The 27971-nt window shown below is 45.6% G+C and overlaps 1 protein-coding gene across 5 annotated transcripts in view; it reads right to left on the reverse strand.

The window, feature by feature from the left end:
• The window catches only part of LOC146175281 (uncharacterized protein CG43867), a 429718-nt gene that overhangs the window by 100920 nt on the left and 300827 nt on the right, over window positions 1–27971 (reverse strand). For 4 of the 5 annotated variants that reach the window (XM_084584708.1, XM_084584706.1, XM_084584710.1 and 1 more), the window contains exons 17-18: window positions 25416–25595; window positions 20820–21079 (exon numbers count right to left, since the gene is read on the reverse strand). In XM_084584708.1, the coding sequence (XP_084440834.1) occupies window positions 20820–21079; window positions 25416–25595 (440 nt within the window). The remainder of the gene's footprint in view (window positions 1–20819; window positions 21080–25415; window positions 25596–27971) is intronic. The other variant, XM_084584707.1, reaches the window with a different exon arrangement.

Below are 27971 nucleotides of genomic sequence, written 5' to 3' on the forward strand. Positions count from 1 at the left end.
TACCAATAACTGACCATGATGGCTCGAGTCATTTATTTGGGCATGAACTAGTATAGATACGCCGATCTCCAGTCGCGGTCGGCGTATGGGGCGGGTGGAAAGGGGAAGGGGGTGGGGGATGCGTCAGGGTATAACCACACAAATCTCACCATCAGATGGTGTCTGCTAAAATTTTCATTCTGTGCAAGGAACAAAGCATAGCAACTTTGTTGTTTAAAAGTTGTATTAATTTTTTTTTTTTTGCATTAACCATCACCGATAATAACCCCATTCTTCGATGTGGTTCATTCTTGGCTCTTAAGATAGAGAGCGCGGGTTTAGACTAAGGAGATTTAAAGTATAATAACTCTCCCCCCCCGCTCTCACATTGTAGGGCACCGATAATTTCCGCCTAACGTTTATGAACAGGACAATTGCAGCCACTTAACTTTTTACAGTGCTAGCAGTGCGTGCCTTTTAGATGTATGCTTCGCAGCGGATCTCGGTGTTATTCGCTTCGAAGAATAAGCAAAAGACAAATAAACCCATCAGTTGCTTGTCGTTTGGTTACGTAAATAGGCAAGTTCCGAAACGCGACTGCATGCCTTTGATTCTCTACAGATGCGTTCAACGGCATTGCATTATATTTCGCGACACACGAGGCACCAATTTCTCCTCAGTTCTAATTTTTGGATAACTAGTTAAACCACTCCTATCCGTAACGCCTCAACGGCCCTGATAGCAACCAAATAAATAAATAAATGAATGAATGAATAAATAAATAAATAAGTCGACACATTTTCTCATCACGAAGCTAGTTGAATCATTAGTGCTCTCCAAATGGGCAGTAGGGGAGTACTGCATGCATTCAATGCTCTTAAAGCGCGCAGTATTGACAAATCCTACTGAATGCTAAAATAGCAGTGAGGTCGTTTCATTTTGCTGTGATATATTTACCCTCCACTAGCAATGCTTCATAGCAGGCGAATATTATTTGCCAGAAAGTGTGCCCGTAATTCACCATGCAAAGACGGTGTACTTTGCAAGCGCCCAATAGCAAGAAAAAAAAAAGAAAGACTGAACTCATAACCGTTTCAAACCTACGCCTAGCGACTTTATAGCTTGCATAATGCAGCAGCAGCACGGCTCGTAGCCAAGATGGCATGCAGCTGAGGAGGTCAGGTGGCGCCTTCAAGCAGTTAAAAAGGAAACTCCAAGTTCTTCAGGACATTAAACCTGCGATAAAAGCATTACGCATAAAATAGAAAGCTCCAAATCCGCCGATGGGCGCAGCCACGGTACGACGAGTGCTCCGTCCTACTATACGCTTGCTCATTTTGAAACGAGGTGGCGCTAGGTGTCTGATTTTAAGCGCGACCCCTGGGCAGCGCAGGTTCCTTATAGGAAGACGACGACCTACCGAACTTCAAGAAAACCACCTTGCGGAGGTTGTTGAAGTTGTTGAAGGAAAATGGCTTCGCATTCGAAAAAAAGAAACAGACTCTTGCTCTGATCGAGCGCAATGATCTCATTGCCTGGCGTCGGCGGTACCTGCGGGCGATTAAGCTGTCTTCACAAAAAAAAAGCCAGACATGCATTTTTAGGCAGAAAGAAAAGTAGATTCATTGTAAAGCAGCACGAAACACAAGACAAAGAACAGCTCGTGCCATCTCCTGTTCCTTTTCGCTTTGTGTTTCGAGCTGCTTTACGATGAATCCATTCCAACTCGCCCAGTTTTCTGTTCTCCTAAAGAAAAGTAGAAAAATGTGATTCATAAAAAATGTGACATCAGTATGAATAAGAAATGTAGAAAAACAAACTGCTAGCAAAAAGTACATTGTGCTATTCCACAACGGAGTGCCTGTCAGTCCTAGAATGTCTTAAGAACTCGGTCTGCTGCTCTGCTGGACGTATGGAATTGTTCATGACATGCCCGGTATTGAGAGAGAGTGTAGAGGCTCTTCTCGGCACAGCTGTGTACCTCTCCACAGCCAGCGGATGTAAGCAGCGCCCTCTTCCTCAGCGTGCACGGTGCGCAGCACCGCCACGTGAAATAAAAACCAGAGTTTCAAGGCTGCCACAAGCTCGGCGGTTGCATATCGTACCCCTACAGCTTGGTGTCCCGGACGTTGTACGTAGTATGTACGTGATAGAGAACGAAGCAAACACTGCAACGACCAGCAACGACACCCCGGCATCTCGGACTTCTTCGATGGTGCCGTCCGACGTTCCAGGGCCCGGCGCTGCCATGGACACTGTTTCCAACTTCCAACTGTGTCTGCCGTTATTTTCGCCGAAGAACCCCGCTGTGTGGTTTATGCAAGTAGAAGCCCTTTTTGATCTGCGACACGTAACATCGCAACGCAAGTACCTCCAGGTTGTCTCAGCCCTTTCATCGGAGGTAGCTGATGAATTTGACGACGTGATGTGAGCTCAACACCCGACCACACCCTACGACCATTTCAAGGCCACGGTGCTTACGTGCAAAACAGTGTCGGAGTGAAGCCGCCTGCAGCAACTCCTTAACGCAGAGGAACTTGGCAATCGTCGACCACCACTACTCTTACACCAGATTCGACAGCTCCTCGAAGACCGTACTCAAGACGCAGAGAGCCCGCCGTTATGTGAGCTTTTCCTAAAGCGTTTGCCTCAGGAGCTTGTGGTGGTTTTGGCTGCTGCAAATGATATGCCTCTCGACAAACTGGCTAAACTCGCAGACCGCATCAACGACTACTCCAGTGCAAGCTCCGTGGTTTCTTCGACCACCGTGACAACGAACCTTAAGACTCAGCAGTCTCGCTCGAGCAGAAAATTGATCAACTCGCGAACTCCCTGGTCGCAATGCAAACTCCCATGCCTTGCCGCCGTCGATCTCTTCGTGGTGGTTTACGCTCACATTCCCCCCGTTCCCCTTCAAGCCTCAGCTTCGAAGGCTACTGCTGGTACCACACCAGGTTCGGCACGAGCACTGCGAAATGTCGTGAGCCTTGTCGCTGGCAGGGAAACACAGCAACAAGTCACTAATGGTGGCGCGTGACTCAGCCGCCTCTTCTACGTCATAGACAGGAACGCAGGGCATCGCTTTCTGGTGGACACTGGTGCAGAGGTGAGCGTCATTCCTGCCTCGCGCCTCGACTGACAACGCTGTCCGAGGACTGCGTCTCTGCAAGCTGTGAATGCATTCACAATCGCAACTTATGGCCAGCGTTCGCTCACCATCGACTTGGGCTTGCGCCGCACATTTTGATGAATTTTTGTCGTTGCCGACATGCTCTTTGCCATATTAAGTGCGGACTTTCTCAGCCAGTTCGGATTGAACGTAAATCTCCGCTCCCGTCGACTTACAGACAGTACGACCAGCCTGTCGTGCAAAGTATTCTTGCACCTGCGTCCAACCCTGTACAAGCAGCTCCGCCTTTGCCAACATCAGAGTTTGCCGCGATCCTCAAAGATTTTCCTAAACTTAGTAAATCCTACAACTTGGAATTACCTGTGCAACACACTGTGACTCATCATATCGTCACCATGGAACCTCCGGTGTCTTGCAAGCCATGACGCCTTGCTGGAGAGCGCCTCGCCACAGCTCGCAAGGAGTTTGACCACATGCTGCAGTTAGGCATCATTCGCCCTTCATCAAGCAGCTGGTCATCTGCCCAGCACATGGTGCCCAAGCGTGACCCTGGAGACTGGTGTCCTTGTGGAGACTACCGTGTGCTGAACGCCCGCACCGCCCCTGACCGGTACCCGCTCCCTCATATTCACGACATTGCAGCCACTCTTACTGGAAGCACCATATTTAGCAAGATTGACCTAGTCGAGGCTTATCACCAAATTCCTGTTGAGCCTGCGGACATACCGAAGACAGCCATCAGCACACTTTTTGGCCTTTGAGTATGTTCGCATGCTTTTTGGGTTACGGAACGCCGGCCAGACATTTCAGCGATTCATAAATGAGGTCATCCGTGATCTGCATTTCGTCGTTGCATATCTCGATGACCTACTAGTGGCCAGTTCGTCACCCGAGCAGCACATTGACCATCTGCAGTTGCTGTTTTCAAGACTCAAGGAGCATGGATTAATCGTCAATACAGCAAAATGTGTATTTGGCGTTGCCTTTGTTGAACCTCTCGGACACCTTGTCACTCTTAAGAGAATCCAACCACTAGACAGGAAAGTTATAGCCTCGCGCAATTTTCTGCTCCCCGCGTCGCTTTGCAAACTCCGTGAAATTCTCGGGCTTCTGAATTTTCACGGTCGATTTTTGCCAAATATAGCCCACAATCTTCTGCCTCTGACTGACATGCTGAAGACCGCGAAGTCACTATCTGCATCCTTTGAGTGGACACCAGAAGCAGAGGCTGCATTTGTAGAAGCCAAGAATACCCTGAGAAATGCTACTTTTTTTATGAATCAATTAAACAAAGAGCCCATGGGGCTCATCATGGATGCCTCTTCACATGCCGTTGGTGCAGTTTTGCAACAACTCCAGGAGAATTTGCGGTGCCCACTTGGTTTCTTTTCACAGAAGTTGAAGCCAGCAGAAACTCGGTACAGCACATTCGACCGCACACTCCTCACTGTCTACCTTGGCGTTCGGCACTTTCGCCATCTGCTCGAAGGCGGCGTGTTCCCCGTACTGACGAATCCCAAGCCACTAACATTTGCTTTCCGTGGCAACCACAGCACGCGTCAAGTTCGGCACTTGGATTTCATCTCTGAATCCACAGTTAACCTCCGGTACATCGAAGGACCCCTTACGCTGCCGACACCCTGCCGCTTGTCGATGCGCTTTCTGCTAATGCTGTGAATTTCAACATCACCGCAGAGGCACTACGCACTGACAACCAGTTTCGTGAACTGCGTTCTGGGTCCACATCCCTCTCGTGTTCTAAGTTGCCACTACCATTCTCCTCTGGTATGATTGTTTGCAACATGTCCACTGGCTCTGCCCGTCAATTCATACCATCCTCGCACCGCCGTCAAATCTTTGACAAGCTACATTACTCGAGCCATCTTGGCATTCGTGCTACTCAGCGCATCATCTCCTCCTCTTTTGTGTGGCCCAGCATCAGTGTCGATGACCGCCGTTGGGCTTGAGGGTATCAGCGCTGCCAACATGCAAAGACTATCCGACACACCAAGTCACTTCTGCAACCTTTCCGGCCATATGACTCGCAATTCGACCATGATCCCATCGCCTTCGTTCCGTGGTAAATGCTACATCCTCACCTGTGTTGACCACTACACGCACTGGCTTGAAGTGTTTCCGGTCTATGATATTACGGCGTCCACCGTGGTGTCTGTTTTAGTAACCGGTTGGATCTCTTGTTTCGATTGCCCCAGAGTGGTAACAACCGACTGCGGACGACAGTTTGAAAGTGACCTGTTCAGAGCATTGCCAAGCATTCTCGGCATTCGCCACATTCGAAGAAGGCGGCGATATCTTGCCTCCCCTCCCCCTCTCTCTCTTTCTCTCCCCTCCCCCCGCATTTTGTTTTTTTTTATCTCGTTGTAGCTTTCTGCTATTGGTGTTGTGCGCACGGCCTTGCGGCCCTCTCCACATTTCTCTGCCACCCCGCTAGCCACGCTCTTCCGCTTTCCGGAGTCTCCGCTGCAGCGGCAACACGTTGCTTCGTTTTATCGTTTGTTGAGGCTGACAACGCGTTGATAGCGCGTCGTTTTGAGATCATCTCGGCAACGTGAAAAGATACATCATACTGCAATGTCACGGAAGAGAAAGGCGCTGACCTTTAAATTTTAAATAAGGTGGACAAAGAGCCCAAGAAAAGGCGCACTGACATGGCCAAGGAGCTAGGCCTGCCGCTGTCAACGTTGTCAACGATCGTTGGTCGGCGCGACCAAATTATGCAGAATGTGCGGCACTTCGCGATGAATTCTAAAGAAGCCAGAACTGCCCACCATGTGAAGTTGGAAGAGGTTCTTCTAACATGGTTCAAAGAGGTCACGGCGGCCGGCGTCAACATCGACGGAAAAGTGCTTCGTGAGAAGGCAGCGGACATCGCACTCACACTTGGAATCGATGACTTTCAGGCCTCCGGTGGATGGATTCACCGGTTCAAGGTGCGTCATAATCTTTCATACAAGACTGTTTGTGGCGAAGGAAAAAAGGTCGACGCCTCCGCCGTGGAAGACTGGATGACAACCACACTGCCGTCTTACATAGCGGGATATGAGGCACGTGATGTTTTTAATGTAGATGAAGCAGGGCTGTTTTACAATCTCCAGCCCAAAAAAAGTTTGTGCTTTAAAGGCGATGCCTGCCGGGGCAGACAAAAGAGCAAACAGCGCATTACCATTTTGTTTTGTTGCAACGCCGACGGATCGGAAAAGATGCCACTGACAGTCATTGGCAAATATCAAAAGCCCCAAGGCTTTAAGGCAGCAGGTCGATTGCCCTGCGTCTACAAGGCGAACAAAAAAGCATGGATGACGTCTTCTTTGTTTATGGAATTCGTCACGTACCTCGACCGCAAGATGTCTTGCCACAACAGAAAAAGAGTTTTGCTGCTGGACCAGTGCACCACCCATCCAAAACAAATGACACTACAGAGTGTTAAGGTGGTGTTCCTGCCCCCGAACGCAACAAGTCATTTGCAACCACTGGATGCTGGGATTATAAGGAATGTTAAGCACCATTTTAAAGCTTTGTTGGTGTGCCGCCTCCTTGCGAAGATTGAAAGGAAGGACGCGAATCTCCAGATCACTCTTCTGGACGCTGTGCATTTTCTTGGAATTGCCTGGGATCGCGTCGTTCCTACGACCATCGTCAATTGTTTCGCGAAGTGCGGGGTTTTCAAATCCGCTGTGGCTACTGCCTCACAAGTGCCAGACCCGATTCCCATCGATGTCTGGAATCAACTTGACGTCGACTGTTGCGTCGAAGATTTCGTCACCGCGGACGACGACCTCGCCACCTGTGGTCTCCGCACGGTTGAAGATATTGCGGAGGAAGCGTCATCACAGCCTGGCATTCCATGCAGTGACGAAGATGACGACGACCAAAGCGTTGATGACCCACCGCTGACGGCAGCAGAAACGATGCACACCATCGATGTTCTGCGGCGCGCCGTGACCTCTGAGTCTGTACGGGAGAAGACAGCGGCCCAATTTTTCAGTTTTCAAAACTCTGTTATCAGATCTCGCGGATAAAAAGGTGCAGAAAGATATACGCGATTTCTTTCAACGAAAATAAATATTTCGTACCTGTTGGAAGGCTTGAAAACAGATTTTGCTCGTTTTTTGGTGATACGAAATTTCGGGTGATACGAAAATTTTCGTCTCCCTTTGAATTTCGTATCACCGAAATTCTACTGTAGTGGCTTGTGATCCGTATAAGCAGTGAAAGGAGTTCCCCACAAGTACTGGTGGAACTTTTCAACACCAAATACAAAGGCTAATGCCTCTTTGTCAAGTTTGCTGTAGTTTTGCTCTGCATGAGACAAACATCTGGAGGCAAAAGCAATGGACAGTTCTCGACCATCAGATTCTCGGTGTGCCAAAACTGCGCCGATCCCATAAGGAGAGGCATCGGAGCTGAGACACAGTGGCTTCCCTGGGTCGAAATGTACTAGGACTGGGGCGGATATTATTAACTGCTTCACTGCATTGAATGCATTTTCTTGCTCTTTTCCCCACACCCATTTCTTCTCGTTCATGAGAAGCAAATGCAAAGGGCGGAGGCGTCCGGAAAGGTTTGGTAGAAACCGCCTATAGAAGTTTACAAGTCCCAAAAACCTTTGAAGCTCCTTGACGTCCCGGGGTGCAGGTGCATGAAGGATGGCAGATACCTTGCTCAAACTTGGAGACAGGCCTTGTTTGCTTATGATGTGCCCGAGGTATTCAACTTGTCGGATGAAAAAATGACACTTGTCCAACTTCAACTTAAGTCCAACATCACGGAGTCTAGATAGGACCGCACTGAGGTTACGAAGATGCTCTGAGTCATTCGAGCCAGTGACAAGGATGCCATTGAAATACTATACTGCAATATGTGGCAGCCCTCGAAAAAGGTTCTCCATCTCCCTTTGGAACAAGGATGGTGCCGATGACACGCCAAAAAGACGACATGTACACTGGAATAATCCCATGTGTGTGGAGATTGTGACATACTTTCTAGATTCTTTGTCGAGAACTATTTGCTGGTAGGCGTCCCTCAAATCCAGCTTCGTGAACTTCTCATCTTCTGACAGCGGTCCTCAATTCTTGGAATTGGATATTTTTCCACCGTAGCCACTGGATTAACGGTAATCTTGGAATCTCCGCAAATCCTGATGCGTTCATCCTTCTTGGCCACTGGAACAATTGGTGCAGCCCAAGCTGAAGAAGTGACTGGCTCCAGGATGCCTTCCCTCAGTAGGCGCTGAAGCTCTTGTGACACCCCGTCCTTCAGGGCAAAGGGCAGTGGGCGTGGCTTGAAAAACTTGGGTACAGCATCTTGTGGAACATGGATTGTGGCTTCTGGACCCTTGAAAGTTCCTAGGCTCTGTTCAAACACCTCAGGAAACGCTTGAAGAAGGTCCTCAACATCAGAAATAGCATGAATGTCTGCTTCCACGCGAGCAATGTCAATGTCCAGTTCTCGAATCCAGTTCCCCTAGAAGCGTAGGTGAATGTTTCTCAGTCAGGAATAAAGGTATTACTGCTTTTCTGTCATGAAACTGCACTGTGACATCCGCTCTACCTTGAACTTCGTTTCGTGGACGGCACCCGGACAATCAACCGTACCGCATCAGCACCGCTTGCTCCGCATTGTACCGAGTGCTGCAAAGCCCCGCTGAACGAGCTGGGTCCCGGCGCATTTCTTGGACGGCTGGATCAGCTGGTCTACGGCCCCCTCGGAGGCACAGCGGCTTCCACAGCGTCGTCGTCATCACGGGCCTATAAAGGGCGCGATGCGACCAACAGCAGCATTGGGCATGGTGGCACCGCAGTGAACATGTCGAGTAATCCATTCATCTTCTTGCTCCAGGTGAGAAAACGGTTTGGCAAATGTTACAGAAGTAGCGACATTTTTCTTGTGGTGCTGCCTTGCCCAGGCGAAGTGTATACAATTATTTGTGATAGCATTGTCTCTTTGAGGTACTTGCTGCTGCTTGCCGGGGATGTGGAAAGTAACCCCGGACCTAACATGCAGGAAGTCCTGACTGAAATCTGCAAATTGGCTGGTGAGATAGCTGAAATAAAAAACGACAACAAGGCTATAAACGAATCTCACAAACTAAAGAATTCCGGTGTTTCGGTTGGTGAAGATTTTTCTTTACGTGTACGTGGCATTCGAAAAAAACTTTGGGATAGCAGCAAAGACAACCGAGATAGGGGTGAAAAAGTATCACTTATGTACGACAAGATTAAAATCAATTAGCAGGTTTATGTCTGGGACGACGATAAAGAAGCCAGAGTACCCGTGGCAAAAAACCAGCTATTCAAAGGGGGAAAAGACCGATCAAGCACGTAATACCATCCACCTTAATCATAGTGAACATAAACGCCAGAAGTGTCGTCAACAAAACTACAGAACTTGAAGCATTCATTCTCGAACACTCTCCTGATATTGTCGCAATCACAGAAACATGGCTTTCTCCTGATATTTCAAGTAGTGATGTCTTCCCTCCTGGTTACACTGTCATGCGCAAAGATAGGTGTTCTCGCGGCGGTGGTGTGGCGATCTTGATCAGGGAATGCGTCACACCCATGCCAGAAATCATAGGCGCTGAAGCACTTTGGTGCAAAATCATAGTAGACACATCCGTCTTTTTTTTAGGCACTATGTATCGGCCCCCTAATGCTACCCTAGATATCTTACACGTGCTAGCAAATTATATGGGAAGTCATTTCACCCACAATACTAAGATAATCCTTACGGGAGATTTTAACCTGGCTGGCATAACGTGGGACACGCTTGATAAAAAAAATGCCGATACAGCTCATACAGATGCACTGCTTGATGTAAGCTTTAACTTCGGCCTTAGACAGCTTATCCAGGAACCTACACGTGTTACCGCAGTAAGCAGAAATGTACTCGACTTGATTTTTGTGAGTGATAGCATTGCAAATGACAGAGTTTCATGGGAAGTTGTGGATGGCATATCAGACCATAGAGCAGCTAAATGCTTCTTGCTGCTGGGCGTGCCATCACCTATGGTAAAGATGAGTGCACGAATTTTCGACTGGACAAACGCCGACGACGTTAGTTTACTGGATTATCTAGATGAATCGTATTCCACCTTTAGTTCTCTCGCCATGAATAGTTCAGCTTCAGTAGACACATTATGGTCAGCGTTTGAAAGAATTATTCAGCACTGCTTATCAGCATATATTCCCACAAAGGTCAAGCCGGTGCATAAGAAAAACCCTTGGATAACAAGAAAAATTATACAATTAAAGCGCCAGGCTGCAAGACATAGGAAACTGAGGAATAAACTGCCGCTACCCGTCTACACTGATACATTACGCGAAAAGTCTCATGCACTAAAGGCAGCTATAAAAAAGGCTAAAGATGAGTACATGAACGTCACCCTAAGTAATTTTATCAAAGTATCTCCTTCCAAGTTTTGGCGGTACCTCAATTCGAATTCACGTCAGGACAGTAATCCACCACCCGCCGAGGCTATCGCAAAGGCTACAGACTTCAATGATTATTTTATATCAGTATTTACGCACGACAATGGGAAAAAACCTGACCTAGAATATCCTCCGAGTAACACAGCAAAAATAGATGATTTGATCATAAATAAATCGGGCATTCTTTCCCTCTTACTTGAAATAGACCCTAAAAATTCCGGTGGTCCCGACAACATACCAAATGCATTTCTTAAGCATTATGCGGAATGGATGTCAAAGTTCTTGCTGATTATTTTTGAAAAATCACTGCAAACAGGCGAAATCCTGGAGAAATGGAAAATTGCCAAGGTCATTCCTATACGTAAATCGGGCAACATTACCAACGCATCCAATTATCGACCAATCTTGCTTACTTGTACACCATGCAAAATCCTTGAACATTTAATTCTTAAACATATCCTATCATTTCTAGAAAAAAAATAACATAATTGTGCCTAACCAGCATGGCTTTAGAAAAGGTTTGTCTACGACTACTCAATTAATAGAGACAAATCACGACCTAGCGTTTACAATAGACAAATGTGGCCAAACAGACATGATATTCTTATTTTCGAAAGCGTTCAATCGGGTCTCCCACCCTAAGCTCCTCCAAAAACTTTTCCATTATCTCGGTGACAATAATATTACCAAATGGCTGAAAGGCTACCTTACAGGCTGGCACCAATATGTACACTTCAAAGGGCACTCTTCAGATTGCGGCGATGTGATGTCTGGCGTGCCACAAGGCTCCGTTCTGGCCCCTGTCCTCTTTCTTCTTTTTATCAACGACCTGCATAATAGTACTAACATAACAGTAAGAATGTTTGCAGACGACTGCATCATTTACAAAGAAATAACCTGCCATGCAGACCAAGCAATTCTAAATAGTGCCCTTGAAAGCATAGCACAATGGTGTGAAACATGGCAGGTGACGATTAATGTAGAAAGAACGGTTTGCATGACAGTAACAAATAAGAGAGCGGCAATAAATCTCCCTTATTATCTACAAGGACAGATGTTAAGGAAAGTAGAAGAATATAAATATTTAGGAGTAATAATTTCCTCGGATCTTAAATGGAACAAGCAGGTAGCCTATATTACTAATAAAGCACTGGCAGCTCTCTACTCGATTAAACGATCGCTTAAATCCGCATCAGTCGACACTAAGCTCTTAGCATACACTTCACTTGTTTGCTCCATAATGGACTATGGAATAATATGTTGGCTCCCCTTCCGCAAACAATACATAGAAAGATTAGAGGGCGTACAACGAAAAGCGGTCAGATTTATTTTTAACAAATATCGCCGTCACGACTCCCCTACACAGCTCTTAAGACAAGCTGACCTCCCCACTATACATAACCGAGCCAGACTACTGCGCCTCAAGTTTCTTTTCCTTCTGCTTAATGGCGGCATGAAAATCGATACGAGTAAGTACTTAATAAAGTCAAACACGCGCACTACCAGAACAAAACACCAACAGCACTTAACCGAGTACAGATTTCACAACGATATATTCAGGTACTCTTTCTTCCCACAAGCAATCCGTGAGTGGAATAGTCTGCCTTGCGATGCTGTCAACTGCGCATCACTCAAAGATTTCATCGCCAACATATCACGCTTTATTTTGCAATAACGACTACGATGCTGGTGCGCTAACTCTTGTACTCTTTTTTCCTTGCTGACGATGACATCCCGACTTTCTTATCTGACTCTCGCTTATTATATTTTTTTAACCATGTTGCTCAATATGCTACTTTTTGTTTTACCTTTGTTTTACCTTTTGTATAATGCATATTGCCTTGTTGGACTACGATCGCCTTTGTGTTGGCACTTACTTGACCTGTGTTATTCTAGTGTATGTGATGTCCCACTCCTGCGACGGCCTCAAATGTGAGGCCAGCAGTATGTTCAAATAAATAAATAAAATAAAACTTGTGTGAGCTCACCCGAGTAGCTTCGCAGGATTACATCAGACGGCATGACAGGTACAGATGGTAGCAGCTTCTGAAGACTCAATTTGTTTATATTGTTTGCGACGTACTGCCCTCCTTCCGCCAGCATTGATTTTTTAACTAAAATGCATGACCTTCTGAAGACGATTTTTTCCCATGACAGAAACGCTCGCACCGGTGTCCAGCTCCATACAGAGCGGCTTACTGCAAACGCTGACTGCCACAGTGAAGGGTGGTGACGGCGCGAAGGTGTCGACTGGCCACATGTCAAACACGTCGGCAGAAACGTCGTTGTCAACAGTGTTGACTGGATGCGTTCCAGACGCGGACGCATGTGGCTTTGTGAATTTTCCCTTCCGTGATAAAGCGTGCTTTTTCTTCGAGGTGCACACTCGAGCAATGTGTCCCTTCTTCCTGCAGTAATTGCACGAACTACTGATGTGCTTGCACACAGACGCGAGGTGTCCGTCCCCGCAGTGGTAGCATGTGACACGCCCCTTTGATGCCGTGACTTGATAAGTGGGCAGCGCACTTCGGCTTGAGCTCGCTATTTCCCCGGCATCTTTCTTCGCAGCTTCCAAGGCAAGTGCAGTTTTTTCAGCGTTTCATACGTAAGGTCTGCTTTCTCAAGCAGCCTCGTCTGCATGGCTGTGTCGTTGATGCCACAGACGATGCAGTCCCTCAACATGTTGCTAAGCTCAGCTCCGAAGTTGCAATGTTCCGAGAGGCTTTTGAGTGACGCCACAAAGTTACTGACCGACTTGCCCTTTGCGCGAACACGCGTGTTGAACCTAAAACGCTGTGCGACAGCAGATGGCTTGGGACAGTAATGGTCACCAACAACAGAAAGAACTTCTTGCAAGGTTTTGTCTTGCGGTTGGGCGGGCTTCACGAGATCCCGCAAGAGAGCATACACTTTTTGTCCACAGCAACTAAACAAGACTGACTTCTTTTTCTCTTCTGCGATGTCATTCGGGATGAATAAAGCTTCAAGGCGATCAACGTAGCAAGGCCACGCATCTCCCCCTCCTCCGTCGAACGCTTCGAGGGTGCCGAACATTGGCATGACGGAATTTTTGCGCGTTGACTCGTCAGAACAACGAAGGACTCACGTGCACAAAAGGGGGCAGATGAAAGACGAACTTGAAGTTGAATATTTTTCTCGTCGCCACTTGTTACGAGTTGGTGGACCGAGCAATGCCGAGAGGCAGACCGGCTCGGCGGTTGCTGTCAATGGCTAGGCTCCAAGAAACGGACAATGATGCACCGTGCTCCACTGCGCAACGAACTACGACTTCCCTAGCCGTGTCCTTTTTATTGCCTTGCTGCCTCGCATGTTCTATCGCGCCGGCACAGGGTGGTGCCACGAACAAACACGAACCGAAACTGTAACAATGCCGTGCACCGGCTGTGTGCGCTCAGGCCGACGAAAGTCGTGCACCGAATGATTGTGCGTACGAGCCTGAAGTAGGCCTAGCATGTTCCCCAGCACGGGAGGCTGCTACTGCCAGTGGTCGCACCCGCCGCGACGCGACACAGTGATATCGCAGGCCGCAGATCAGCAGAAAGATAAACTCAAAACAGAAAAAGCTTGAACTCATGGCAACTCCAGCAATGAAACGGTAGTCGGATTGTTTTCGTGATGATGACGGCAGCATGACGGACAGTCCGCTTGGCGAGGTGCAGTTCACGATCATCAGATAACATCATAACAATCGGGTAAAAATTTCGCGCTCACCTGCTTTAACGGAACACGCATGACCAGTCCCTTCATCTGCACCAGACTATCTGCGCCTTCTAAACATTAAAGCTCGAAATATAGTAAATAAAACTACTGAACTTGAAAGTATTCTTTTATGCTATGACCCTCATGTGACTGTAATTACTGAAACGTGGCTTCACGAAGAAATAAGCGACCAAGACGTTGTCCCGGATTCATATTCCATTTTTAGACGAGATAGACCTTCTCGTGGTGGTGGGGTTGCTGTCATACAATCCAATGGCACAAAAGGTACATTGTTAGAGCAAATAGATGATCACGAAAGTCTGTGTCTTCGAGTTGACTGCTATGGAGATTTGTTTATATTGTTTGCGACGTACCGCCCTCCTTCCGCCAGCATTGATTTTTTAACTAAAATGCATGACCTTCTTGTGATGTACAGCAGAAAGTGTATAATAATTGCCGGTGATTTTAACTTACCTGAATTCCCTTGGCCCAACCTTTCATCGAACTCACCTCATGAAAGCGTTGTCTCGGACATTATGTTGGCTTGTGATCTCACACAAGCTGTTAATATTCCAACGAGAGTACAGGGCACATCATCCTCAGTATTAGATCTGATTTTCCACAGCCGATCACTTAGTGATGTTAGTGTTGAAGCAGCAGATGGCATCTCCGATCACAAGTTAGTACTGTTTACATGCAACATGCGTATAGCTAATTGCCCACCAGTTCGGTGCAGGAAGACCGTTAGGGATTTTACCAGGGCTAACGATGAATCTGTTCTTGATTACCTCGAAATGGCCCTAGATAACTTTTCTGAGGGCGATGTGAATGACCTATGGAACAAATTTAAGTCCCATTGCCATTTTTGCATAGATAACTTCATCCCAAGTAAAACTAAAACTGTTCGCCGAAAAACTCCGTGGATTACCCGCGAAATAATTCATTTAATTCGCAAAGTCAAACGGCTTAGAAAACGCAAGACTAGTAATTGTGTACTTCAAAACCTAAGGCGTGCATTGGCAGAAAAACTTCGTGTCAGCAAACAATATTTTTATTCCAATACATTAGCTGAATTCATCAAAAGTAACCCTGCCAAATTTTGGCGCCACCTTAATCATGAAGGACGCAGAACAGTCTATCGTGTCAAGGTCGGCGAAAACGTTGTTCGCGACAGGTCACAAATAGTCAAGGAGTTCAATCATTTCTTTCAGTCAGTTTTTTCGAATCCCCGTCCCCACCCTAGTTCTTACAATAACACGACCAGCGTTAGCCCGGAATTCATAACATATGAAGGAATTTTTGCAATGCTTCTCAATTTGAAGCCAAAATCGTCTTGTGGCCCTGATGGCATCCCAAACGTATTCCAGCGACGTTACGCTGAATCACTAGCACACTTTCTTGTTATTATATTTCGTTCATCACTTTCTACTGGCGATGTTCCATCTGACTGGAGGCTTGCCCGTGTTGTGCCTGTTTTCAAGAAAGGCAACCGCGATCCCGATATCTCTCACCAGCACTGCATGCAAACTTATGGAACATATTATTTCGAACTACATATCTGACTTCCTAGATAAGAACAACGTTCTCTCCCCATTTCAGCATGGTTTTCGCAAAGGGTTGTCGACAACTACTCAACTGGTTTCCACAATACATTCCTTTTCTTCGGTACTCGATAATGCTGGCCAAGTTGATGTAATATTTCTCGATTTTAGTAAAGCATTCGACATGGTTACGCATTCCGGTCTATTATATAAACTTGACGAGCTGGGTATACCTCAAACTGTGCTTAATTGGATTTCATCATATCTAGACATGCGCCAGCAGTTTGTCGATTTTGAAGGCCATTATTCAGACTGCCTTTCCGTAACCTCCGGTGTTCCGCAAGGAAGCGTGATAGGTCCTCTTCTTTTTTTAATTTATGTGAATGACTTGACTGCCTCTATCCATAAAAGTGTGAATATTCGTTTATTTGCGGACGACTGCCTGCTCTTCAGGGCTATTAATAATACAAGTGATCAAGTGGTTTTAAATAAAAGTATTAATGCTGTTTCTGACTGGTGTGAAAAGTGGGATATGAAACTTAACGTCAATAAAACCGTGTTCATGCGCATCACGAACAAAAAATCGTACCATTCTTACCGATACACTATCAAGGACACCCTTATAACTGAAACAGACAGCTTCAAATATTTAGGAGTTACAATTAACAATCACTTGAACTGGTCCCCCCATATTCAGAACATCTGCTCATCTGCCCGTCGCAAACTAGGCCAACTGAGACATAGGCTCAAGCACTGCACCTCCGATGTAAAGCGTCTAGCATACAATTGTTCAATCCGTTCCAAGCTAGAATATGCCTGCGAAGTCTGGGATCCTTATACAAAGCAGGATATTAATAAGTTAGAGCAAGTACAAAGATCAGCAGTACGCTTCATATATAACCGCTTCCGCAGACATGAATCACCATCACAGTTGATAAGAATAAATGAAATCGAATCATTAGCATCTCGGAGAAGGCTAGCAAGAATAAAATTGCTCTTCAACATCTATTATCGCACGCTCCGTATGAATCCTTCGTTGTATTTTCAACCCTCAACGTCCAGAGTTACGAGGCGTCATCATCCTCATAAACTAACTCCTGTATTTGCCCGCACAAACCAATTCAAATATTCATTTTTCCCATGGACTTTAACCGAGTGGAATGGTTTGCCTTCGCATGTGTTTGAAGGTCCAAATGTCCTCTCCGCAATTCAACAATTTTTGAAGCAATAACGTCTATTTTTTGTAATATATCAAAATGTGTTCTTGTTCTTTCCTTCTGCTCTCTTCTTTCCACAGAAAAATGTACTGTACATAGGTGTGTATAACGATGCTCGATTGTGCCCCGTTCCTGCCAGGGCCTTTTTATGGCCTGCAGTATTGTATAAATAAATAAAAAATAAAAAAATCAGATGTAAACAGTTTGCCGAGACTGCCGAAGTGTAAAGCTACGGCGGTGGTATTCGCGTTGAAAACAGTGACCGTGAATCAGAAATCGCCGTCAAACTTGCCGTAATTACTCGCATAACGCTCGCACCTTTTTTTTTTGCGGAAAATTGATGCTAAGTTGAGGGGTGTGATAATTATGCGGGAAAAAGGTTCGAGCAAATGTTTTGGAGCGCTAAAAGCAAATTTAAAGAGGTGCGAATCGGGATTCTTAGGTCAGCTATTGCAAATATAACCAAAACATTACTTTCAAGAAGAACTTACCCTTGTTATAAAAGTACAAGGTCGCCAAAAGCGCAAATTGCTGAAGCACTTTATTTACCGCACGCAGCCTTATCATCACTCCCCGCATTTTGTGGTATAATGCTCACAGCAGACCATACAGTTCTACACATGATCAGACTTGATCCGAGTTCGTATCGACACTGCAATCGATGTCTCCAGCAACGCACTACGCAGAACTAGTTGATGCCGAAGTGCCTGCTGGCAGTGCGGTTGCTATGCTGTAGCCCATACTCAGAAGCTTTCAGCTTAAAAGCAGCTGTATAACTTGCGTACCGCCCCACCGCGATGCGGCACCAAGAACATGGTAGACGGTGGAAAAAAGCAAGTAACACGGACGAAACGAAGGAACAATAGAGAGATTTAGCTTACCGTGATCTGCGATCCGCCACCGTGACCTTCTATCGCACAAGCTGATTTGTCCCGACGCGGCGGTATGTGGCGCCCTCTATCACCATCAAGGGGGGTCTGGGCATGCGCAGTGGAACGCACGGTGGCGGATCACGGTAGCGGAACGCATATCACGGTAAACTAAAACTCTCTAATGACAACGAGACGCGGACACCTCACAAAATGGCGACGACTGCAAACATCATGGAGGTAAAAAAAAAAGACCCTAACTGACGATGATGATGATCTACCCGAGCACGCTATCGTCGCCTAGTAGCGCGTGCACACGAGGCCAGCTAGGTTCAGTACTGCTCCAAAGATGGCGCTTGTTACTACTAGCAGACGACTCTTTCGGTGGTAATATTGGTGGTGTGATGATTATGCGAGAAAAAAAAAATTCAGATTTTTGACGCCCAATGTTGGGGGTGCGAGCATTATGCGAGTAAATACTGTATTCTCCACTGAGTAAACTGTGGGGACACGTTGTCGTCGTAGAGTTCGCTGCGTGTTTTCGCGATCGAATCAAGTTCATTGTCTTTAGTGAATGTGCTTGCTTCCCGTGCAATGCAGAGCACTGGGAAGCAGCAAACAGCTCCAAATGACATTTTTTTCAGCAATAAATGTTCCTCACCGCCGTCTTGATGCGATAACGTGGCAAAACAAAGTATGTGAGAAAAAAAAAAAAAAGGAAAGTTGCTGCCTGCATGACTCACGCAGCCGAAAAAGTGACAACTGAACGTGCTGCAACAGCAAATCAAAATAAAAGAGGTGACACTCGGACATTGGAAAGCAAAACCTACGTCCCTGAAGGTTTGTAGCCATTTTAAATTGTAAATGTGTGCATTGCACCAGGAAATGTTTGTTAAATAATCCCCCATTTCTTTTTTTGCTCTTTTCTCAAAACATGCATTGTCGACCACTTGCAGTTTTGCAGCCTCAATATCTTGGCACCCAAAGCACATAGAGCTAAAATTTTTTTGCAATGGGAAGCTGAATGTATGCTGTGTGAAATGTTGGAAGCTGATTTTTTTGTTTTTGAAAGTTAAAATTAATTATTTTGATGAGTTTATTCCCACTTGGTACACATTTAAAATTAATTATTTTGATGAGTTTATTCCCACGTGGTACACATGCTTTGTATACTGAAATTAATAAGGCTGCAAAATAAGTGCTAAATAACATATCACGTAACCCTATGTGACGTAACCTCAGGCGTACCACAGGGAAGCGTACTTGGACCCTTACTTTTTCTAATCTACATTAACGACCTTCCCACTAACATTTCATCCCGTTTACGCCTTTTCGCAGACGACTGTGTTGTTTACCGTAAGATCGCTTCTGAGACTGATCACCTGACCCTTCAAAATGACCTTGACACTATTGTTGATTGGTGTCAAAACTGGCAAATGATTCTTAACCCTAATAAATGTAAATCAATGACTTTTAGCCGCAAGCATGTTGTTTCTAACTTCATATACTCTATAAATAATACCTCTCTATCAAGGGTTACGTCGTACAAATACCTTGGAATTCAGTTCACACCAAATCTTTCATGGTCTTCTCATATTTCTGCAGTCTGCAACAAAGCGTCGAGGACATTGGGTTTCATACGCCGGAACCTTCGAAACTCACCTAGCTCCGTTCGAAAACTTGCATATTTTACATTTGTTCGCCCACAGCTGGAATTTATCTCACCTATATGGTCTCCCCATCAGAAATATCTCATAGATATGCTCGAGTCCATTCAAAGCAGAGCTGCCCGGTACATTTTTAGCAATTATAGTCCCCTCGCAAGTGTATCCCAGCTTAAAAACCTTAATGACATACAGATACTTGAGATTCGTCGCTCCATTTCACTTCTGTGTTTATTCCATAAATATGTTCACACCCGTCCTTCGTTGTTACCTCTGGCATCACCTTTCCGCTCTTCACAACGCTTACACAATCAACTCAGCTTCAACCGGATATATGGGAAGACCCTGTCGTTTAATTCCTCTGCATTACCTAGAGCAATAAAACTCTGGAATGATCTTCCTGACAACATAATCTCTTTCATTGATCCTGGTGAGTTTAAAAAACATCTATGTATACATCTATTGCCATAGTGATGTTCGAAATGTACAACAGTTTCATTTGTTCTTAACGTTGTTTTTCGTGTCTCGTGTCTGATGTTATTTTAACTCGGTTTTGTATAAATTTCGTGTTCCTTTCTTGTATTTGACTTGTACCGCGTTCTTGTACGATATTCTTGTACAGATTTGCCCCCCTCACCCAATGCTCTTCGGGGCCTGTGAGGTACTAATAAATAAATAAATAAATATCAGAAAACTGCTCCCAACATTTCATTCTTTACTCTTCTAGCTACCTAATCATGCTCTAATTTTAAGTTTTTAACAACTCATTATTCCAGAATTTAGGCCTTAAACAATGGAAGTTGATTAGTAATTATCTTGCAAAGGAAAAAGGATTGATATTTGAAATCAGCATAAGAAATTCAGTAAGGCTGTAAATTTTTATTACAATTTGCCAAAAAATACCAAAAATAGCTCTAGTACCCACGTCCCCCCTTAATGAAGTGTTGTAGAAGCACAAAGATAAACTGACAAGAGGACTCAATAAAGCTTGTCTCAAATGCAAGACCATGCCAACTGTTGTTATTCATCAGCATGAAATCTCATATGCTGATAGATGTTCAGTGCTGGGTTATCTAGGAACGTGTGCACCAGGTTGCGGGATCATTGTGTATTTGTACGCATTTTCTCGAATAAACTCTTCAGTTGACAGTGAGCACTTGTCCCTCCTGATGTGTTTTCTAAAAAAATGTCCTACCAACTAGCGTCACTTTCTGCGAAGTAAAAGTGAGCAAAAAAAAGAGCCAGTACCTGGCGTCTGAGTGTCGGAGGAGGTGCTTGCGCAGCAGCCACCGGGTGCGGTTGCGTGGTGGGAAGAGGGCGACGGCCAGGGCGAGCAGCTGCCAGCCCTGCACCAGGACCCAGTCGGCTGGCTGCTGCTGCTGAGGGGGAGGCTGGAGCTGGGACACTGGGGGTTGCTGGGAGGACCCCTTGTCAGTGGTTGGAGAGGAGTTCTTCTCCGAGGAGGAGTCACATAGAAACAGGGACTGGGTGGCACACAGCAGCAACTGCTGCACACAACCAGGTGCCAGCTCAGCACTTCACCCAACATGTGGCTACACTGCTCTTACAACACCAAGGTGGCATCTTGGTGTTACTGCTTTCAGTGCACCCCAGAGCTGAGCTACAAACTTTCTAGTCCCCACATGAATGCCTCACTAGTCTGTGTTGTCTTTGCAGTAACAGAACTCCCGCCATAAACCCCCCAATGCATATTACTCAAACGGAGCACAATGGAGGAATGATGTGCACAGGCCGAAATCTTGAGCCCGAGTTTGGCTGAACACTAAAACAGCCTAAGCCCAGCTGGCCCAAAAATAAATAATTGCAGTATGATGTTCTTATCGAGGACCTTGAAATGCTTGTTTTAACGTTTAAGATGACAAAATTGTAAACTCTTCTATGGGTGCTGCACATATATAGAATTATCATAAGTTATTATGCAAACATAACAAACATAAGTTTTGCCCTGAAGAAGGCTTGAGGCATTTGCAGCTTTCCTACATTATGAATCCAGCAGCACTGAAGTTTCTGTTTTAACTTGTGGAATGCGATGCACATCAAGGAGAGCCAGTTTTGGGCTTCCTTGCCAAAAGTGCACTGAGCTCGTCTCGCTCACCGTGTGCCATTGCTGCACTGCTTTGACTAGGTGCTACATCCCATTTCCACCGAGGCCACAACAAAGCAGCACATTTGACCTAAGTGGAAAGTCAAAACTTGGTGGCTCACAAACGGTCCTTCTGCGTTGACGGCTAGCAAAGATCTCTTCACGGCGAGGGCATACCGTGGAAAATTAACCAAGTATTGTGGGGCCAGTTCGTCAGACATTAGCTTCAACGAAAAACATAGAGGAGTTTTGACAGGACAAGGGAGACGAGGACAGGACAGAGACTCTGTCCTCACTGTGTAGCTCTGTCTTACCCTAGTCTCTGTTGAGTTAATGTCACGGATTGATCTTGGGAGAGAAACCGGACTTGCTTGAGTGGGCAGGGCACAGGAAAACACTTACAATACTGTGCACTCGAGATGCCTGGCACACTATGGCCACATTCACAAAAGTACTCATCTTAGTCCTTGTCCGTGCATGCTGATTATTCCCAAAAGGTTTGCATGAAGCTGTTTGCAGCCAAGAACATCTACGTCAGTATAATATAGCAACTGTCACTCCCTAGATTAACTGAATGAACGGTACTCAACAAGTTCATTATTATCCCTTTTTCTACGAGGACAAGTGACTCAGTTTCAAGTCCGACTGGCGTGAGTGAATATTCTAAATTTCATATATGAATGAACGTGTTCGTTATTCAAAAAAGCTGATACAGTCGAACCTGGATATTTCGAATTTTGGTTATATCAAACTCACAGAATATCCCCTTGAATATCCCATGTAAAAGTATAGAAAGCAGAGTCGTATATCGAACTCAGTTTCATCGGTCGTTTGATATATCGAACTCCGCACCACGCAATGGACGGTGCGCCTCCCCCAAAGATGATCGCATCACCTCGGCCGTTTGCTGCATGACGTTTTCAAGCCACACGCGTAAGGAATGAGAGGGCACAGTTCCGCAATGGCTGGTCTAGGGCAGCGCCGCCCCCTTTCCCCAAAGGCGCGTGCATCTGTGGTGATCACAGCCGCGCTAGCACGTGACGTTTGCAAGTAATGTGTGTGAAGGGACGAGAGAAAACCAATGCAGCCGTGGTGTTCGGGATAGGAAAAAACCACTATAGAGCGAAGCACAAGGGTGTGCCCACTTTTCTGCTGAGCTTCTTCTCTCCCCTTTCTCTCTCTTTCCTGGTCTTCGTTCACAGCAGCACGCACTACGCATGTGCGGACAAGCCAGCTCGGCCCGTGGCAGACGCTTCTCCAGTGTGTGTTGTGAACGCTCTGTGCGTAAAGCTCCTTCTGCGCACGGCGGCTGATGTGCGGTGAGCATCTCATGTCGTCTGCTGAACGCGTGTAATCTACCGCGGCCGCGGACGCTAAAAAGTGGTAGATTTTTTTTTTCTTGCGAGAGTTGTTTATTCTAAACATATGCTATGGCAGCTGCGGAGATTAAGAAGCAGCAATTTTTTTTTGTGTGAGAGTTCTTGTCGGGCTGAACGTGTGGCACAGCGTAAGCTATGTCGGCTACGGACGTGAAGAAGCGGCAGTTTCTTTTTTGTTTTTCTTTTTTTGCGAAAGACATTCATTCTTGCATCTATGAATCAACGAAAGCACGTGGTCGGCTGCGATCATGACACCGACTTTTAGCATTGTTCACTCAAAATGGCATTTGCGCATTTGCAGCTATCACGCTTGCCAATAATTTTGTAGCAGTGGACTACACCCGCCCCACCCCAAGCGCAGCGCAATCAAACCAGGCTTGTGCAATCAAGCCATCATGTGGGCACTCTGCCAAGTTCACTCCCTGCGACCGCTAGATATATGAAAAGTAGTCAAAAGATAAACACGTCGCGACGTTATCACTGCGCAGCTTCCTGGCGCACTGCCAATAAATGATCTGTGGTGCAACGGAGAGACGCGCCACCGAACGCTATTTTTTTTTTTTCCAAATTCTCCGGGGGAAAAATGGGGAGTGGGTTCATTATGCGAGTGGGTTGACTAAGTGACAAATACCATACCATTTTTCACGACTGCGAGTGGCATTGCAAGCCGATTTCTGTATATCGAATTATCTGTATATCGAACTATTTCGCGATCCCCTTCGAGTTCGATATATCCGGGTTTGACTGTATTTGGAATTTTCGAATATTTGAAAATTACCGAATACACTGAAAAGCTTTCAAATTCACCTCAATTTCCCCGCACAGCGCAATGATTTAGCGCACTTACTTTGCAGTGAAGCCGTTTCAAAATGCGACGGGGCAATTTCGTGAAGAGGGCCTTCCCGATGGCGTGCACAAAGCACAGCACTTGGGAAAAAATGTCCCAAATGCAGACAAAACTGCTGTGATGCAAATGGCTTTCAGGAGTTCCTTCAGGTCCATTCCATAATTTTGGTTTCAGTTAAGTCAGACATTTTTTTCTGTGGCCAACATAAGGAAACTTCACTGTATTCAGCAGTAATATGACAGCTCCAACCGGTTTCATGCAAGTCCTTCCTGTACAAAAACTCTGTGCACACAAGCTTGTATAAAATTTATACTGGATATTTAAGTACGGTACACACTTCTGTGCAATTCTAGCTTAATTTTTTTGGATATACCACGTGAATTCTGAAATGTAAAAGATGAACACTGCTTGCCATTGTTTAATTTTTCTCTTTTCTTTTTCTACTGATGAGATATTTGATATTGAAAGGCATTTTTTTTGCATATCCATACTTGATTCATATTTGAAAATTTTATTATTTGGACATCCCAAGACTCGATACATCTGGATAAACATGCGATAAATATCACTGCCGCTCTGCACAGGGCTTCAGATAGAAGTTTAGCTTCAATGTTACTCCAACCTTGCTATATTATGAATAAGGGCTGAGGCGGAGCTTCAGTTTGCAAGCTGAGCCAACACTTCGACTTGCCCGCCAGTGATGATTGGACTGGTCAGGCAAGTGGAAACGTTGGGAAACAGAGGCTCCCTCTTTTCATAGCCATCATTTTTCTCCCGTTCTACCCTGGACACCTTGCTGGTGATTCCTGCTCACATCCACCTATGCCACCCATCCCTTTTCAGACATCACTTTCCCTAACCCTCAGTACAACTGCATAAGCTGACCTCTTAGCATTCCATCCCAACGTAACAACTTTATTAAGACAAGCTTTTGGGATAGTTGGTTGCTTAGTTTCAATGTAACCACAGCGCAAAAAACACAAACAACTAGAAATAAAACACTTGCAGAAAGCGATTGTCCATGAGTGTTGGTGCTGCAGCTTATGTCGAAGCAACCTAAGCAACTCTGGCCAAGATGCCACAAGTGAGAGTAGTAAGGGACACCAAGATTAGCCAAGGTTTTCCTGAACAGGGCATAACAAAACTGTGCATGACTTATCACACACAAGCGTAGCACTTGTTCATTTACACTTAATTCTGTCTAAAATACAAGGTCTACACACAATGCTGCATAACTGCATGCGCACTCACAGGAGCATTTTTGTAAGCTAATGGGTGCATTTCTGAAGCAGTGCAGACTAACATAGGGAGGAATCAAGTGCTTCATTCTTTCCGTGTTTGTCTGTCCGTGCTGTAAACAAATTTGAGAGAGCATTTTACTCTGTTATTTGCTTTTTCAGACAGCAATGATGTAATACACAACAGTGCACTGGATAAAGAAAGCACAGTAGACACTCTTTCGAGGGAGCCATCACTAAGTACCCTCACAGTGAATAAGGTACAAGAACCCAGACCTGGACACCAGCCAGTCGGTGGCCACATGGGTGGGGTGAAGTCTGCTTGATGAGCTGGCAGAATAGCTCGTTCTGGAGAGCGGGGCATGACAGGCACTGTGCCAGGGCATTCTGGGCTAGGGCCACGTGGTAGTCAATGCCCGATGCTTCCAGGGGGACACCCATGAACAGCTGCACAGACTGGGGAGGGACACACATTTATTGCAATAAGCTGAACATTTATTTACAACCATTCTTTCAACAATTTGTTGCCTCCAAACGACGCTTCAACCGTGGTGTGCCAAAGTGGATGAACAATCTAATAACAAACCTAGAAGCCAGGAATAACCTGACCACTAAGATGCCACACTGTTGATCTCAGCTCCATCGTACACATAATGCACAGTGAAGAACCCTTAAAATAAGGTGCCACATTTTGACAAGCGACAGTCATCAAGTTTTTTCTAAACACCCAAGTAAACCACGGATATCCGTGGTACGTCCGATTAAGATCCGAATCTCCATTGCCATTCGAGGACATTTGTAAGGCATCCTTACTGACGTCAAATTTGGATATCTGCATTAGAGATTTGGTGTATGTCCGAGAGGCATCCATTATTGGATGCTTCTCGGACATTAACGGGGACATTCAGACGTCCACACGTGGACGTCTGAGAGGTACCCGTGAATGTCCGTCTATGGCCATGAATTTGTGGCTGACATACACGTTTTAATTGTCCTCACACAAAACATTTGAACAAGAGATTTTGTTGCGCAGATGAAATTTCATCTGATCCCCTTCCTATTATTGATGAACTGATTGCTCGAACTAATTGAATACTACCACTTGAATATGCCACTGATATAAAATAAACTCATCTAAATTATTCATGTGACTTTATAGCATTTCATCAGATAATGCCGTTTTTTTTCTCCGGCACTCTTACGGTTGCAGCGGTGGTAAACTCATCTAAATTATTCATGTGACTTTATAGCATTTCATCAGATAATGCCGTTTTTTTCTCCGGCACTCTTACGGTTGCAGCGGTGGCATAGCAGAACATCAGCCTCGCATGCAGGAGGACCGGGGTTCAAATCCTGGTGCCACGCAATTCTCCACCGGATTTAAAAAAGAAAGAAAAAAAATCCGCGTGTCGGTGGAATTGCATAAACAGGTTTGGAGTACGACCTGATGCCGGTGAACACCTCCAGCAACGCACTCCCTCACCAGAACAGGAGTTGGCCATCCTGGTGCAGTAAATGGCCGCAACCTCCTATGATAAGTTCCATAAAAACCCGGCCCTCAGTCATCAGCGGCTGCGGAACAACTGACCACGGCGGCGGTCAGACTTGTGACGCAGCAGGGGGTGCTAAGAATTCCTGATTCCGCTGGACAGGCCGCCATTGGAAACTGACCCTGGCAATGTTTAACGCTAGAACCCTAGCTAGTGAAGCTAGTTTAGCAGTGCTGTTAGAGGAACTAGAGGGTATGAAATGGGATATCATAGGGCTTAGTGAGGTTAGAAGGCCGAATGAGGCATACTGTACTGAGGGATGGGCATGTACTGTGTTATCGAGGTTTACGAGAGAGGCGACAACTAGGAGAAGGTTTCCTTGTCAATAAGTATATAGCGGGTAATATAGATGAATTCTATAGTATTAATGAGAGGGTGGCAGGCATCGTAATTAGGCTTAATAAGCGATATAAACTGAAGGTTGTACAGGCCTATGCACCTACATGTAGTTATGATGACAAGGCAGTTGAAAGCTTCTCAAAGATGTAGAATCGGCAATGCGAAAAGTAAAGACGCAGTATACTGTACTAATGGGCGACTTCAATGCCAAGGTAGGGAAAAAGCAGGTAGGAGACCAGGCAGTAGGTGACTATGGCATTGGTTCTAAGAATAGCAGGGGGGAGTTAAAGTTGAGTGTGCAGAGCGCAATAACTTAAGAATCAGGAATATCTTCTTCAGCAAACGGAAGAACCGGAAATGGATATGGAAAAGTCCTAACAGGGAGACTAAAAATGAAATTGATTTCATAATGTGTTCAACCACCGCAATTATGCAAGATGTAGAGGTAATCGGGAAAGTGAGATGCAGTGGCCACAGGATGATGAGGTCCCGAATTAGCCTAAATCTGAAGAAGGAACGCAACACATTAGTAAGAAAGAAACCCATCAACAAATTAGCGGTGAGGGGGAGGGCAAAAGAGTTCAGGATCTTGCTACAGAATAGATATCCAGCTCTAAACGAGGATGGCGACAATACCCTAGAAGCAATGAACAATAATTTCAGAGATATCATTACTGAATATGCGGTAGAAGTAGGCGGTAGGATAGTTAGAGAGGATACCGGTAAGCTGTCTAAGGAGACGAATGATTTGATTTAAGAAATGCCAGAGTATGAAAGCGTATGAATATGAGTATGAATCCAACAGATCAGATTGAATTGGCCGAGATGTCAAAGCTAATCAATAAGTGCAAGGTGGCTGATATAAGGAAGTATATCATGGAGAAAATTGAGCATGCTGTAAAGAACGGGGGAAGCCTTAAAGCGGTAAAGAAGAAATTGGGCA

This window comes from Amblyomma maculatum, chromosome 11 (genome assembly GCF_055883805.1).
Source record: "Amblyomma maculatum isolate TAMU_Amacu chromosome 11, ASM5588380v1, whole genome shotgun sequence".
Taxonomy (NCBI): domain Eukaryota; kingdom Metazoa; phylum Arthropoda; class Arachnida; order Ixodida; family Ixodidae; genus Amblyomma; species Amblyomma maculatum.